This window comes from Pristiophorus japonicus, chromosome 6, assembly GCF_044704955.1.
Source record: "Pristiophorus japonicus isolate sPriJap1 chromosome 6, sPriJap1.hap1, whole genome shotgun sequence".
NCBI classification, from domain to species: Eukaryota; Metazoa; Chordata; class Chondrichthyes; family Pristiophoridae; genus Pristiophorus; species Pristiophorus japonicus.
This window is the reverse complement of record NC_091982.1, coordinates 211,255,763-211,272,902: the sequence shown is the minus strand read 5'-3', so window position 1 is coordinate 211,272,902 and position 17,140 is coordinate 211,255,763. Positions and strand designations below refer to the sequence as shown.

The 17,140-nt window shown below is 42.4% G+C and overlaps 1 protein-coding gene across 2 annotated transcripts in view; it reads left to right on the top strand.

Moving 5' to 3' along the window:
* The first annotated feature begins 2,756 nt into the window (after nt 1-2,756).
* The window catches only part of schip1 (schwannomin interacting protein 1), a 240,629-nt gene continuing 226,245 nt past the window's right edge, over nt 2,757-17,140 (top strand). The window contains exons 1-2 of one of the 2 annotated variants that reach the window (XM_070883578.1): nt 2,757-3,591; nt 10,021-10,599. In XM_070883578.1, coding sequence (XP_070739679.1) covers nt 3,586-3,591; nt 10,021-10,599 — 585 coding nt within the window. In that variant the 5' untranslated portion in view covers nt 2,757-3,585. Of the gene's footprint in view, nt 3,592-4,643; nt 4,763-10,020; nt 10,600-17,140 lie in introns of those variants that run through there. The other variant, XM_070883579.1, reaches the window with a different exon arrangement.

Here is a 17,140-nt window from a genome sequence, read left to right as displayed (position 1 = left end):
CTCTTTAAGTCATCCATTCTAACAAGCTATACTTTTCATTTCTTCTGCAAAGCCAATAGTAATTTTTCCTTTGAGTGGATTACTGTGGTGACTTATTTATCATTGCTGATCTGCTATTCTCCTGACAAGCAACATAATCCTTAAAATAAATCTATTTCTGTTTAAGTATTGTGTTCCCCCATGTCTCTTTAATTCCTTTCACTGATATGTTTGCTATTGAGTATTCCATCATTTTTATCTTAGCCTCCTAAAATTGAGATTTATTCCATAATTTCTTGCAATCTCTGAGATATGACATTCACTTGTGCTGCTGTGTCCAATTTAAATCTTGTGACTACTATTAATGACAGTACTCGGCCTCTCATGAGCCTGAATTTGAACTTATTACATCCACAAAAAATTCCTCAATAGACTTTTCTTCCATATATGAACATGATTTTCCCTGTTCTATGATTTGGATAATGATTGCATAATATCTTGTATAATGACTACTTATGGCAAATGCGGGAAAATTTTGGGCCTAAACTGTATTCTACTCCATCTACATTATTTTCTCTTTGCCCCATTTCCTTTAGCTTTGATGGATGGCATTGTTTCCTAACTATTACCTGACTGGTTTGCTTTTCCTCACTGCATTACTCTTTTGCCAGTTCTTTTATTGCCTCTGATGCCCTTCTATTCTGTATTACTTTATGTAGTCACATCTTGCTCCCTCAGCAGCTTTCCTTCAGTATTAATTGGTTATTTCCCATATTATTCTATCCTTTATTAATGATTCATTCAGTTCACCAAATTTGCAGGTCTTAAATGGGTCCTTAATGCATTACAAAATGGCCAATGATTTCTCCTGTGTTTTGCATGTCATAAAATGGCGTCTATCATTGGTCACAATTTATTTGGGATTGTGGTATCTTTCAAACTTGCCCATTATTTACTTTAATAGCACATTCTCTCCTTCCTCAAAGTTGAAATTGTTATAAATACCGAGTGGAAAATACAGAGATAGCTTATGCTTCTTCAGCAATGTGTAGGGAAATTAGTATTTTCATGTTCTTGCTATTTTACATTAACCCTAATAGCTGCTAACATATTTATAACCAATGTCTAATATATTTCACAATTTCTGCAAGATTTCCAGTCACTAGGCTAAATGAAAGCGGTAATTTCAATATCTACTTTCCTCTGAGGATCTTTTTTCAGTTACTTATTGTGTGTTTATTACTTTCAGTTTCCTTTACCTTTCATTCGTAATTTCTGTCACCTTGGGGTCAAATGTATGGCTGTGTGATACGGCAGGAAGCTTTGCTGCCAGCTGTGGATATCAGGAAATTGCAGGTACATCATTTCCTAATGTATGCAGCCAGTGGACAAGGTTACCCGCCAGTATTTCACATCTGTAAAATCATGTATTGTTTTCATGTTAAATTGTTTTCAAGAATTCTTGTAATTTAGCATAAAGAAAAAAAACTACCCATTTTATTATACAAAAACATAAAATTCTGGAAAATCTCAGCAGGCCAGGCAGCATTCGAGGAGAGAGAAACAGTTAACGTTTCAGGTCTGAGACTCTTCATCAGAACTGGAAAAGTTAGAAATGTAACAGAGTTTAAGCAGGTGCAGAGGCAGGGAAAGGGGGAAGAGAGGAGAGAACAAAAGGGATGGTCTGTGTTTGGGTAGAAGGCAGGAGTGATTAAATGTTGCAAATGGGAGTGTCAGAATCATAAACAGCAGCCACCTGAAAAAATAGGGGCTGAAATTGTTGAATTCTATGTTTAGTGGAGAATGCTGTAAAGTGCCTCATCGAAAGATGAGGTGCTGTTCCTCCAGCTTACTTTGAGCTTCATTGGAACAGTGCAGGAGGCCGAGGACAGAGAGATCCGAGTGGAAGTGGAGCGGGGAATTAAAGTGAGATGCGGCCTGAAGCTTGGGGGTCACCCTTACCGACCATGCACGCCATACAAACTCCCATCATACAGAATGATTCCTCCAGTCTGGATGGAACCAGTGCTCAATGGCAACATTGATACAGACTTACTTCGAATGGTTCTAACATCTCACTAACTGATATAACATTGTATCCACGACACTTATAATTGTATCTATCTTTGATACTTTGGTAAAAGTAATTTGTTCCAAAGATACTTTTAAAATATAAAGATATAAAACATTATCTACCCAAGCCTCTAGTCGCTGTTGCAGTTCCTGAAATACTTGCTGTGAAATTTCCAGACCAGAGGGTGACAGAGTCACTGCAGTCAAACGGGATGATGTCGGGGTGGGTGGGGGGACCAGATGAATTGTGAGCGTAAATGAGACGTAAAGATTATCGCAGAGATTAGCTAGAATGATCCGGCATAGTTACCACTGACCCAATTTCATTGGGCTATTAGGGAAATATTGAAGAGTTTTAAAAGAGTTTTATATGACATATATTCATAAGCAAACGGTTGGATTTCAAGGTACATTAGCCTCCCGTTGACTTGCTAATTTTCATCAGATTTTGAATTAATACGTGTCATCTTTATAAAAGAACAAAATAAAAAGGACTCGAGGGGCTGGCAGGAAATGAAGCTGATGTAAAATAGAGTTGCAGTCTTGGGATTCAGTTGTCATGGAAACTGTTTAATTCTTCCTGACGGGGGCGGAGCTGTCTGGGGCTGTGACGTTTCTTCCAGTTGGTCCATTGAACCCCACAAGAAGCTGCTCCGATGTCACTCCTTGCTTCTGTGGCAGACAGTGGCAGGACAGCAGATCCTGCGCTTGCACTGCAGTGAGCTCCAGTTTGATACGGGCTGCAACTCAAAAGAGCCGAAATAAAATCAGACATTCTTCTATTCCGTTCGTCTCACACTCTTGGACCTGGGATGAGCCTGGACGAAATTGCACGTTTAAACTGACACTAGAATTAAATAGCATTATCTGTAAGGAACGCAGAACTGGCAATCAATTGCGGATAAGATAGCTTTAAGAACCTCTTCAAATGCAGTCGCTATTCATCTAACTTAAACTCATAAATCCAGGTGTGCACGGGCGGTAGGTGTTTTGCTTGCTTTGCGCTGAATATGAACATATGCGCCAGTGCAGATATGGATGTTTACTCGCATGACGGTTAATACTCATCAAAATTAAGTAAAGGACGAACACCAACATGTAATGAATGATTTAAAACACGCGCGGTAACGAGAAGCACTCAAAACAACTTTCATGAATTATTCAGATGAGACAGACGTTTTCATACAAGGTCGATGCGTGAAAAAAAAGGCTGGGCATCGAAAGAGTGGAAAAGCTTGTTTCAGTTTGGGAGGTTACGACTGATTCTGCACCATCACAGCACGTAGCCTATTCGGAGGAGATCTCCCGGACACTTATTGCTGGAAGTATATTCACGGCTGTTACTCCACAGCTGCCAGGCGATCTGAGCTGAACGTTTCCTGCTAAGTGAATTAAGTCTATTTTTGAACTCAAGTCCTGGAGGGATAGGCTCGGAGGAATCGGGAAAGAATAAGCTATTTTTTATGGACATCCATCCAAGAAAATTGTGATCTGTACTGGACAATGACTTGATGGGAAATTTTGAACCAGAAAATGACTGTAAGTACTGCCATTTCAGAAGCTGCAGTTTGCAATTGTGAAGACACTTTCTGCTCTGCTCGCTTTAATTGTAGTTGTATTTGTGTCTGTTTACAGTGGCGAGAATCTCCACAACTTCTGGGTTTTTTCCCCCATCTACTGTTCGGTTTATAATTATAGCGAGAAATTAACACGTTAGTGTAGTATCGTGTCAATTTCTACATTCATTGTGCACTTATGTTCCCGCTAATGCTTTTAATTGCGAAATGCCTGTTCATTTTATGTTGAAATGGGATGTTTTATGTTTCTAATCGCAATCCACAACTATTGTCGAGGATAAAATAACATGTAAAAATGGCGATAACTTTAGTGAACATGCCCAATAGCTTGTAAGTAGCCCAGCGGCGTTCCCTTGAAAGCTAGAACCGCTGCAATCTGCTGGCTTTGCACCGTTAGCGGTTTGCGCTGCTTTCGCCCTGCCGCTGCCTTTAAATCCATTGGCAAGTGGGATTTGCCCGCCGCTCCGGCTTTCCCCCCCGCTCCAACAGTCACCCCCCGCTCCAACAGTCTGCCACTGGCTCATTCCACTGGTGGAGACAGAAAGCGGCTTCTGACTCATCGCCGGGGTGGCGAGCCAGCTCCAGCCTCACCTGCCAGAACTGATTTTAAAATCCACATATTTGTTGGCTGACGTCAAAATTTTGCGTTAAAAGGGAAACAGTAAATTTATCCCCCCCCCCCCCCCACAAAAAAAATCACTTGCCACCCTTTTCCGGGCCTTGAACCGACAGGGTGTAGTTCACTGTCCACGTTGGTACTGGTTATTTTTAGTTTTATTGTAGTATTTTGAGGCAGAGCAGGGTTACACCCACAGCTGTTTATTTAAGTGGGAACTGAGTTCTCACAAAATGTATACTTACTACAACTTTCCCTACAATCTCCGGGAGATGAAAGAAAGGGAGCGTGAAACAGGCTCCGCGAGGAGCAAGACAGACATTTCCCTTTTAAGAGGAGGGTGGCGGTGAGATGAAAGCAGGGTGCCCGCTCCTCTCTCAATCCCCGCTAGCTGCCGGCATGCGGAGCTGAGTGATTCCCGTTGGAAGTAGAGGATCGATTAGCAGACAGGCAGGCGGCTGGTTTGATTCTGTCTCCTCCTCTGTGAAGTTTCCCTTTGTTTGGCGGTTTGCAGAAGGTGAGATTTTTCCTGCCGCTGAGTTTGCGGAGCCGGAGCCGCCGCTCGGCGGGTTCCTGAGGAGAGGAGTCGCCGGGGGCAGGGGCGCCGCTCGCTCACTCACTCACTTACTCACTCTGCCAGCCCCTGATTCATACATTGAAAATGTTTAAACTGTTTCTTTTTTCTTCTCTTCCTTTTATTTATATCTAAAAAGCTGTAATATAAACAGTGTAAATCAATGGGAAAAGGGGAATAATTGTGAGCTCCAACTTCCTGGAGTTTATATTTGTGTGTGTGTCTGGGTTTTTTGTGTGAAGTGTTCTGGCATTGTGCCGCCAATGCGCATTCTGTGATTCCCTAGGAATACGATAAGGAAAGGCTGAGGCTATAAATCTTCACCAGAACCCCCATCAGAAACCGCATTTGCAATGCAAATACTATTAAACTTTTTTTGTTGTTGCTGTTTCTGACAAAGTGGTTCAGAACAAATAGTCTATATGCAAGGATTTAGGCCGTAAAGGCCCAAGATTTTGGCATGGTCAGAAATAAACTACCCGCCTCTGTAAAATGGCTTAAATAGTAAGAAGTGTGACTGTTACAAGAGGTTTATCAGCATACGCAAATGCTTTGTTTCTAATTTCTCCTGAATGTGCTGTGAAAGCTATTTGCATTTATCCTCATCAAAAGGATGGCTTAATTCTTGTTAACAGATTTTTAATTGTGAATCTATTATGAAATGCGCCTGGCAATGAAAATTAAATTATTGTCTGCTTAACTGGAATTTGTAAAATGTGATATGCAATTATCAGTCACTAAACAATTAAATGGAATGTTCAGTGCTTTATTTCACTATTACACATCACCCATTATCTATGCGTATGTGCAGGGAAAAAAATGAGGTGTACAGGGGGAAGCTTCAAATGTTTCACAAGAACAGTTTACACAAATTGTGTCAGCCAGTGCCTCAGTTGCTAGCACCCTCGCATCTGAGTCAGAAACTTGAAGACAAAAATCTAGGCTGACACTCCAATGCAGTACTGAGGGAGCGCTGCACTGGGTGTTAAACCAAGGCTATGTCTACTCTCACACAAAAGCAAAATACTGGGGATGCTAGAATCTGAAATAAAACCAGAAAATGCTGGAAATCTCAGCGGGTCAGGCAGCATCTGTGGAGTGAGAAACTGAGTTAACATTTCAGATTGATGACCCTTCGTTTGAATTGCCGAATGTTCGAAATGAACAGATTCTTAAGGAGCACTGAAAGGGAGAGGGAGGAAAGAACAAAAGGGATTCACACCCTATCCAGATTAATCCTTTTCTAACTTCTGCCAGTACCATCTCAAGTTGGCCCATCATCCCTTTTGTTTCTCAAATCTCTCCTGTCTTCCATCACAGACATTCCCTTTTGTTCTTTCCTCCTCTCCCCCTTTCAGTGCTCCTTAAGAATCTGTTCATTTCGAACATTCGCCAGTTCTGAGGAAGGGTCACAAACCTGAATCCTGTTTCTCTTCACAGATGCTGCCTGACTGGCTGAGATTTCCAGCATTTTCTGTTTTTATCCCTGTCTACTCTCGCAGGTGGACGTAAAAGAACCATAGCACTATTTCAAAGAGTTATGTCCAGTGCCATGGCCAATATTTATCCTCAATCAACACAACAAAAAGAGATGGTCATTATCACATTGCTGTTTGTGGGAGCTAGCTGTGCACAAATTGGCTGCTGCGTTTCCTACATTACAACAGTGACTATACTTCAAAAAGTAGTTAATTGGCTGTAAAGCGTTTTGCGACGTCCGGTGGTTGTGGAAGGTGCTGTATAAATGCAAGTATTTCTTAGTGACAAAAAACAAGGGGAGATCTGTTGTGCTTCTTAGCTATTTTGTATTTTCTGCCAGGTCATGTGCTTGGTTGCAGTCTGTTAGAAATAAAATATACCACCATTGTCTTATGATGTAAGTATGTGTTGCCACCAGTGAGATAGTCCAACAAATCATTACCCTGTCAATGTTTGACACCATGGTGTTCTGATTGGCTGAACACTAGTTTTCGTCTCAGTTGGGAACTGTTTAAAGATCCATCATAAGAGGCACAAACATATCAAGTGAGGGTCCAGTAATTTCCATTGTGTACTCCTGGTTGTATTAGTAGCACATAAAATGTACCCCTATTCGAAGTTCAGGAAACAATTTCAAAAGAGTGCAAAATTGAATGTAACAAGGGCAATCAGCCTCCTTATATTTAATATCTGTGGCATAGTCTGGGCTGTTATCCAGTAATAAATTTCAAACCTGCTCACGAAATTCCACAATTGCTGTTTTGTGTAGTGGTTTATAGCAGGTTTGTGAAGCATTAACTGCTGCAATTGCTGTGGTGCTTTGATCTTTATAACTTTACAGTTTGCAATTGGAAATTGATCTGGAAATGTGTCAAACAGGGAGGACAAAAAGCTTTGTATGAGTGTTCGTAACACTTTAGTTCCAGTTTGCAGGGCATATTAATTCAGGTACCAACTAATCCCCTTAATTCTAAAATTGTTAGCTTGTGGAAATGGTGATCATGGGTGAGCTGACTGCAAAATGCAGTGCTTTCTAAAAGAAGGCTGTAATGCATTGTTGGTGAATCATTTACACACTTCCCTAACTAAAGCTGTATTTATACTGTAGTCATTAGTCTGAGACTGATAGTTGCAATATAAGTTCTCGTCAGGTCGTATCTTGTTTATAGTGCTTGGCTATAATTCATATTTTGCTAGCTAGGAGCGAGGTGTGCACTTTTAAACTTCTCGGCTTGCGCAGCGCTCCATTTTCAGCTGTTCAGATTTAAATATTTTGATAATGTGGGCAGAAATGTCTAGACTCTCAAAACATTTGACTAAACTCTGGCAAGCTCGAGGGCCCCACTGAACATTTAAACAAGTTTGACACTACAGGTTGAACTTCCCGTATCAGGAACCCTTGGGACCCGGCCTGTTCTGGATAAGGGATTTTTACGGACGAGGGATGGTCACATTAAATTGGATGATACAGGTACTGAGCAAGGGGATATCGGGACTGGCTCGTTTGGGGCTGGGAGTGCAGCAAAGAGATCGTGGATGAGGTGGAGAGGGGGTGGGTGTGCGTGCCGCGGTGGATTGTGGGGTCAGGCCAGCGATTGTGGGAGTCGGCAGCGAGGAAGGACTTCAATTTGTTCATGTCGGAGTTCTGCGCATGCGCCATCCGGTGGCCGGGAATGGTTCTGGATAAGCAAGTTCTGGATAAGGGAGGTTCAATCTGTACATTGGAATTATACTCCAAGTGGTGTCAAACCCAAGCTGTATGAGACTCCAAGAGTCAGACAGCAGCATTAGATTGATGTCCCCAATTACTATCTCTTCATTTTTTATATCAGCCATTCAATGACCTCTGAGTAGGATTGTCAGTTCAGAGTCACATTACAGCCCATGCTAATTAGAAATAGGTAGAGAGTACCCTAATTTATTTCACATGGGATTCTTGAAGCAGATAGAAGAGACTTTCATCCCATCAGGCATGGCTGGATTTGAATCCAGGATGCAAAGATCAATGGCCAGTGTCTAATTTACTACATCACCCAGCCATTCTTAATAATTCTGGTGGTATGTTCTGGATAGATGGTCTTCAGTGGGGGCGAGTTAATTGAAATTAAAAAAAAATCCTTCATGGGGTATGTGTGTCACTAGCAAAAGCCAGCATTTATTAACCATCCTTAGTTGCCCATTGTGAAGGTGGTGGTGAGCTGAAGTTCATGTAGTGAAAGTGCTACCACAGGGCCATTAGGTTGGGAGTTCCAGGAATGTGACCCAGTGACCATGAAGAAACGGCAATATAGGCCCAATTCAGGATGCTGTGTGACTTGGAGGGGAACTTGGAGGTGCTCCCCTTGTCCTTCTAAGTGGTGGAGGTCACTGGTTTGCAAAATCCTAATTTAGTTTAGAATGAATTTTCTACTGTGTATCCATTAATTTTTTTTTACCAGTGTTGCACTAATTCATTGTTGGATTCTCAAATTAAATACTAGAAAAGAAACATTTAAAGTTTAATTTCCATAGTGTTAACTAAATTTTGTGATAATTGGTGGTTATTTTCCCTCCCAAAAGCAAGAATACTTTTTGATCAATTGAATACTGGCAACCATAAAGGGCTCATTTTGGGCATAAAACAAACCTATTGTTCAGTATAGGTTATGCTTTAGTTTCTTGGCAGTGGTATATCTTATAACTGCCAATAGAGACACTCTTTATTGGTGTTGTTTGACAGAGAGATTGGGACCAAAAGAGCATTGCTCTTGAGGCTTCTTTAGTTAAAATATACAAATTAATAGATAGAAACATAGAAAATAGGTGCAGGAGTAGGCCATTCGGCCCTTCGAGCCTGCACCACCATTCAATAAGATCATGGCTGATCATTCCTTCAGTACCCCTTTCCTGCTTTCTCTCCATACCCCTTGATCCCTTTAGCCGTAAGGGCCATATCTAACTCCCTTTTGAATATATCCAATGAACTGGCATTATCACATCTCTGCGGCAGGGATAAAGATGCAATTTAAAAAATCTAAACAAATAGACTACTTAATAGGTAATAAGCACTATGAAATACAGGGATCAGTGAATGATATTTGCAAAATCAGTTGATAACGTTTGTTTAGACCTTGAGCTTTTCTAAAAGTCTTATTGTTTATAGAGATGTAAAATGATACACTGAGCAGGGGTAAATGTTTTGTTCAAGAAAATAGATATTTTGTAATTAAGCTGTGGCACAAAGTGTCTACAGAGCTGACTCTAAATGAACAGTACTGAAGTAATCATTGTTAAATTTTCAAAATTGTTCTGCTTCGAAATGTGAACAGTATGTTTCATATGCAAATTTTGAGGTAGTGTTGAACAAAAGAACATATTACTTCTGAAATTGGTACCTGCAATATCCGTGATTTACAATGGAAGTAAAATGCCTAGAAAGGTAGGGGTGAGTTTCCGCAGGAGGTCTCCAGCTTTCTGTAACTGCAATGGAAGAGCTACGGAAACCCCGAAAAATCAGTATAAATATTACATCCATGGAAATTCACCTCCTGTATATCTAATCGCAAAGGGCTACTTTTCAGTAGGGAAACACACCTACTTTTGGCATGTGCCATCTACCCAACACTTGGGATTTTAATAATTTTTAAGAAATGAACTGGAATTCACTCTGGTAAATATTTTAACATTGTACAAAGATGACCAAAAATAATTTTGCATTTAATTGTACTGTATTTCTTCCTCAGGATTACAGGGAAGATGGTATGGATTTGGGCAGTGACTCATGCAGTCGAGCAAGTTCTGAATCAAGCTCCAACAAAGTGACACCATGTTCTGAGTACAAATCCTCTCCAAGTCTGGAGCTTGCCACATTGGGGGACTATGAAGAAGATGAGGATTATCAGGAATATAAAAAGAAGGTGATAGAAGAGTGGGAAAGTGAGTATGGTGACTACTCTGAGAACAATGGCTCTGTTAAAACTGCTAGCAGGAGTTTAGCAGAGGAGTTTCAAGAAGTCAAAATTATCCCACCAGTACCTCCTCAAGTTACTTCAGGGGAAATTAAGCAAAATGGCAATGTAGCACCAACTAAAGAAGGTGGAAAAGGAAATAAGACTCTTCCAAAGCTGCAGAAGGCATTGCGAATAACGGGTGGTGGTGTGGCCACAAACCAGTTGGAGACTTCGGGGACTTTTGTAACAGAAGAACCACAGCTCCCAACCATGGACTGGGAGGCCCTTGAGAAGCACCTTGCAGGTTTACAGTTTCAAGAGCAAGAAGCACAGAACCAAAACCAGAGCCAGACAAAAACAAACTTCACATCAGTAAGTTGGTTCTTTCCAAAATTATTTATTTGCACTTTTTAAGACTAACACTTGCTGCCCATGAAGTTTCAGGAAACTTGTTTTTTATAGCTTAATAATCATTAATGGAAGTAAAATGCCTAGAAAAGTATTGGGTGCATAATAACAAAGCAGAAAAGTAATTGTCTTGGAAAGTTAATATTTTTTGCAACATTTTTTGGTCAGCTGAGGATCTGACACACACAAAACAGTATTAATGGCCATTGTTAAGAGTCTCCAAACCAAGGTACTGAGAAATTCACCTGGGTAGAATTCTGTTTGCCTGTAATGAAGTGCACACTATCTCCACAGAGGGACACACCATTTTTTCCCAAGTCCAGAGAGTTTCGGCATAGGTTGGCAAGAGACAAGGTTTAGAGACCCTTGGGTGTGCATACGAATATTGCTTTAGATTAACCAACTAAAGCCATGTAGCTTGCCAGCATAAAGCAAGAGTAAGCATCTGTTGAGTGGCCAGTTTATGTGCTGTAAATAGTATGTAATGCTATGTAACACTGTTTGGCCAACTGGGAACACCCTCCTCATTAGAGCTAACATTGGAATTGATTGTGGAAGAATCAACATAATCCACCTTCAAGTAATATTAATGAGCCAGGCAGGCTGACCGGTCATCAACAGAGCAGCCGAGTTCAGGTTTTAGATTACCCAGTTTGTTCTCTATGGATTACTTAATTGAAGCTTCAGGAAAAGTATTTTTGTTTAATAATCAGTGTGGTTTTTCATCGTTGGGTGTGTCATCTTGGAAGCCATTAGAGTCCAGAGAGTTCAAATGCCTCTTTTTATTTTCTCCTTCACTCGAGGAAGTCGGTCATTAGACAACTGACAGTGCTGATTTGAATCCTTACTACCAAGAGAGGCGTGGGAGCAGCACAGCTTATCTGAGTGTTTTCCCACCATGCTCCAGATGACAGCATTGAGAAACACCATCTTGTCCCACCGCAGTTCCACCAATTGAATATGCGGAGCTTCAACAGCAATTGTTTGCCTCTCTGCTAACGCTGGGTATATGACCATGGGTTCCCATGTACTGCATTTAGGGAAAGCTTTCCAATTGGCGGTGTCCCTCACGGGTTTCCTTGGCTGATTATGTACTGTTCTTGAATCTCCTGATCATTCTCATCAAACCAGTCCTGGTGTTGCCTGGTTGAGTGACCGAGCGTCTCCTTGCAGACACTGGTTATGGAGGCCTGGAGGGCAGACCAAGCGCTGTGGACATTCTGCATCTCGGGGTCATCAAGGCATGCCAGGTTAGCTGTGAGGCACTGACTGTAAAGGGCTCTCTTAGCTGGGTCCTTAAGTGCCCCGGCATTGACTTTTTTGCAACACTGCTTCTGCTGCCCCCTTTGCTTTGGGGCTGCATCCGGACCGGGGTCAAGCAGGGCTGCGTCATCGCCCCAACTGTCTTCTCAGTCTTTCTCGCTGCCATGCTCCACCTCACAGTTGATAGGCTCCCCGCTGGAGTGGAACTAAACTACAGAACCAGTGGGAAGCTGTTCAACCTTTGCCGTCTCCAGGCCAGGTCCAAGACTACTCAAACCTCTGTCGTCGAGCTACAGTACACGGACGACGCCTGCGTCTGTGCACACACAGAGGCTGAACTCCAGGACATAGTCGATGTATTTACCGAGGCGTATGAAAGCATGGGCCTTACGCTAAACATTAGTAAGACAAAGATCCTCCACCAGCCTGCCCTTGCCGCACAGCACTGCCCCCCAGACATCAAGATCCACAGCGTGGCCCTGGACAATGTGGATCACTTCCCCTATCTCAGGAGCCTCCTATCAACAAGAGCAGGCATTGACGACAAGATCCAACACGGCCTCCAGTGAGCCAGTGCTGCCTTCGGCCGCCTGAGGAAAAGAGTGTTTGATGACCAGTCCCTCAAAACTGTCACCAAGCTCATGGTCTACAGGGCCGTAGTAATACTCGCCCTCTTGTATGGCTCAGTGGACCATGTACAGTAGACACCTCAAGTCGCTGGAGAAATACCACCAGCGATGTCTCCACAAGATCCTGAAAATCCCCTGGGAGGACAGGCGCACAAACATTAGCATCCTTGTCCAGGCCAACATCCCCAGCATTGAAGCACTGGCCACACTTGATCAGCTCTGCTGGGCAGGCCACATAGTTCGCATGCCAGACACGAGACTCCCAAAGCAAGCGTTCAACTCGGAACTCGTCCACGGCAAACGAGCCAAAGGCGGGCAGAGGAAACGTTACAAGAACACCCACAAAGCCTCCCTGATAAAGTGCGACATCCCCACTGACACCTGGGAGTCCCTGGCCATAGACTGCCCTAAGTGGAGGAAGTGCTTTCGGGAAGGCGCTGAGCTCCTCGATTATCGTCGCCGAGAGCATACAGAAATCAAGCGCAGGCAGCGGAAGGAGCCTGCGGCAAACCAGGCTCCCTGCCCACCCTTTCCCTCAATGACTATCTGTCCCACCTGTGGTTCTCATATTGGACTGTACAGCCACCTAAGAACTCATGCTAAAAGTGGGAACATAGAAAATTGGTACAGGAGTAGGCCATTCGGCCCTTCGACCCTCACCACCATTCAATAAGATCATGGTTGATCATTCACCTCCGTACCCCTTTCTTGCTTCCTCTCCATACCTCTTGATCCCTTGAGCCGTAAGGGCCATATCCAACTCCCTCTTGAATATATCTAGCGAACTGGCATCAACAACTCTCTGCAGAAGAGAAATCCACAGGTTAACAACTCTCTGAGTGAAGAAGTTTCTCCTCATTTCGGTCCTAAATGGGTCACCCCTTATCCTTAGACTGTGACCACTAGTTCTGACTCCCCCAACATCGGAAACATTCTTCCTGCATCTAACCTTTCCAGTCCCGTCAGAATTGTATATGTTTCTATGAGATCCCCTCTCATTCATCTAAACTCCAGTGAATACAGGCCCACTCAATCCAGTCTCCCGTCATATGTCAGTCATGCCATCTTGGGAATCGCTGCACTCCCTCAATAGCAAGAATGTCCTTCCTCAGATTAGGAGACCAAAACTGAACACAATATTCCAGGTGAGGCCTGTACAGCTGCAGCAAGACCTCCCTGCTCCTATACTCAAATCCCCTCGCTATAAAGGCCAACATGCCATTTGCCTTCTTCACCGCCTGCTACACCTGCATGCCGACCTTCAATGACTGATGAACCATGACACCCAGGTCTCGTTACACCGCCACTTTTCCTAATCTACCTCCATTCAGATAATATTCTGCCTTTGTGTTTTTGCCACCAAAGTGGATAACCTCACATTTATCCACATTATACAGCATCTGCCATGCATTTGCCCACTCACCTAACCTGTCCAAGTCACCCTGCAGCCTCTTCACATCCTCCTCACAGCTCACACCACCACCCAGCTTTGTGTCATCTGCAAACTTGGAGATATTACTCTCAATTCATTCATCTAAATCATTGATGTATATTGTAAATAGCTGGGGTCCCTGCACTGAGCCCTGCGGCACCCCACTAGTCACTGCCTACCATTCTGAAAAGGACCCGTTTATCCCGACTCTCTGCTTCCTGTCTGCCAACTAGTTCTCTATCCACGTCAATATATTACCCCAAATAGCATGTGCTTTAATTTTGCACAGCATCTCTTGTGTGGGACCTTGTCGAAAGCCTTCTGAAAGTCCAAATACACCACATCCACTGGTTCTCCCTTGTCCACTCTACTAGTTACATCCTCAAAAAAATTCTAGAAGATTGGTCAAGCATGATTTCCCTTTCATAAATCCATGCTGACTTGGACTGATCCTGTCACTGCTTTCCAAATGCGCTGCTATTTCATCTTTAATAATTGATTCCAACATTTTCCCCACTACTGATGTCAGGCTAACCGGTCTATAATTCCCTGTTTTCTCTCTCCCTCCTTGCTTAAAAATTGATGTTACATTAGCTACCCTCCAGTCCATAGGAACTGATCCAGAGTCAATAGACTGTTGGAAAATGATCACCAATGCATCCACTATTTCTAGGGCCACTTCCTTAAGTAGTCTGGGATGCAGACTATCAGGCTCTGGGGATTTATTGGCCTTCAATCCCATCAATTTTCCGAACACAATTTCCTGACTAATAAGGATTACCTTCAGTTCCTCCTTCTCGCTAGATCCTCGGTCCCCTCGTATTTCCGGAAAATTATTTGTGTCTACCTTCGTGAAGACAGAACCAAAGTATTTGTTCAGTTGGTCTGCCATTTCTTTGTTTCCCATTATAAATTCACCTGATTCTGACTGCAGGGTCCTACGTTTGTCTTCACTAATATTTTTCTCTTCAGAAATCTATAGAATTGTTTGCAGTCAGTTTTTATGTTCCCAGCAAGCTTCCTCTCATACTCTATTTTCCCCCTCCTAATTAAACCCTTTGTCCTCCTCTGCGGAATTCTAAATTTCTCCCAGTCCTCAGGTTTGTTGCTTTTTCTGGCCAATTTATAGGCCTCTTCCTTGGATTTAACAGTATCCCTAATTTCCCTTGTTAGCCACGGTTGAGCCACCTTCCCCATTTTATTTTTACTCCAGACAGGGATGGACAATTGTTGAAGTTCATCCATGTGCTTTTTAAATGTTTGCCATTGCCTATCCAACGTCAACCCTTTAAGTTTCATTCACCAGTCTATTCTAGCCAATTCACGTCTCATACCATCGAAGTTACCTTTCCTTAAGTTCAGGACCCTAGTCTCTGAATTAACTATGTCACTCTCCATGTTAATAAAGAATTCTACCATATTATGGTCACTCTTCCCCAAGGGGCCTCACACAACAAGATTGCTAATTAGTCCTTTCTTGTTACACATCACCCAGTCTAGGATGACCAGCCCTCTAGTTGGTTCCTCGACATATTGGTGTAAAAAACCATCCCTATTACATTCCAGGAAATCCTCCTCCACCATACTGCTACCAGTTTGGTTAGCCCAATCTATATGTAGATTAAAGTCGCCCATGATAACTGCTGTACCTTTATTGCACGCATCCCTAATTTCTTGTTTGATGCTGTCCCCAATCTCACTACTACTGTTTGGTGGTCTGTACACAACTCGCACTAGCGTTTTCTGCCCTTTGGTATTTTGCAGCTCTATCCATACAGATTTCACATCATCCAAGCTAATGTCCTTCCTTACTATTGCGTTAATATCTTCTCTAACCAGCAACGCTACCCCACCTCCTTTTCCTTTCTGTCTATCCTTCCTGAATGTTGAATACCCCTGGATGTTGAGTTCCCTTCCTTGGTTATCCTGGAGGCATGTCTCCGTAATCCCAATTATATCATATTCGTTAATCGCTGCCTGCGTAGTTAATTTGTCCACCTTATTATGAATACTCCTTGCATTGAGGCACAGAGTCTTCAGGCTTGTCTTTTTAACACACTTTCTCCCTTTAGACTTTTGCTGCAATGTGGCCCTTTTTGATTTTTGCCTTGGATTTCTCTGCCGTCCACTTTTCCTTTTCCTTTTTCTATCTTTTGCTTCTGCCCCCATTTTACTTCCCTCTGTCTCCCTGCATAGTTTCCCATCCCCCTGCCATATTAGTTTAATCCCTCCCCAACAGCACTAGCAAACACTCCCCCTAGGACATTGGTTCCGGTCCTGCCCAGGTGCAGACCGTCCGGTTTGTACTGGTCCCACCTCACCCAGAACCGGTTCCAATGTCCCAGGAATTTGAATTCCTCCCTCCTGCACCACTCCTCAAACCATGTAGTCATCTTAGCTATCCTGCAATTCCTATTCTGACTAGCACATGGCACTTGTAGCAATCCTGAGATTTCGAGGGACTGCCTATGATGATGATGATATAATGTTGTAGATCAAGTTGGGCATTGGCAAAGAGATGTGCTTTCCAAGAGGTTGCTGAGCAAAGGCTTAATATAGGCAGATGACTACAATATTTCTAACTAAATATACAATTTACTCAGAATGCTTAATTTTAGTCATGTAACTCTGGACAGGGCATCTTCAAGGCTGTGTTGTGTTAGAAAATGTTTCCTGTTAAATTCAGGAATGCCAGGAATATAGCTTCTTTTTATTTACGAAGTGGATTCAGGTTTTATATTGTAATTATTAATGGAATCCTTCTTATCAGTTGGAGCAGAAATACTGCTCTTCCCAGACCTCAGTATAAAAGGAATAGCGATTTTAATGCATACTTAGGAACACAATTTATGCTTTGTAAAAAATGCCTCGTGGGAATTTGCTTATCAGACATAAGCATGGGTTTTGATTGTATATCTTAAACTGTAGGATATCCAAGCAGATGATACTAAAAGTTACTGTATTTTGGTTAAGTCGACTGTTAAGGATTAAGATGTTTCAGATGCGTGTGATGAAAATGAAAATATTTTGTGCTGGAAGGCAATAAATATTTTGAAGAGTATTCCATTCAAAGGATCACTTTTCCAACAGTGGTTTAAAAATTAAAGCATTATCCATTCAAATAAACCAGCCAGGTCATAGTCAACTCATGTTTGGTTGAAGATATGAGCTCTGCAATGTT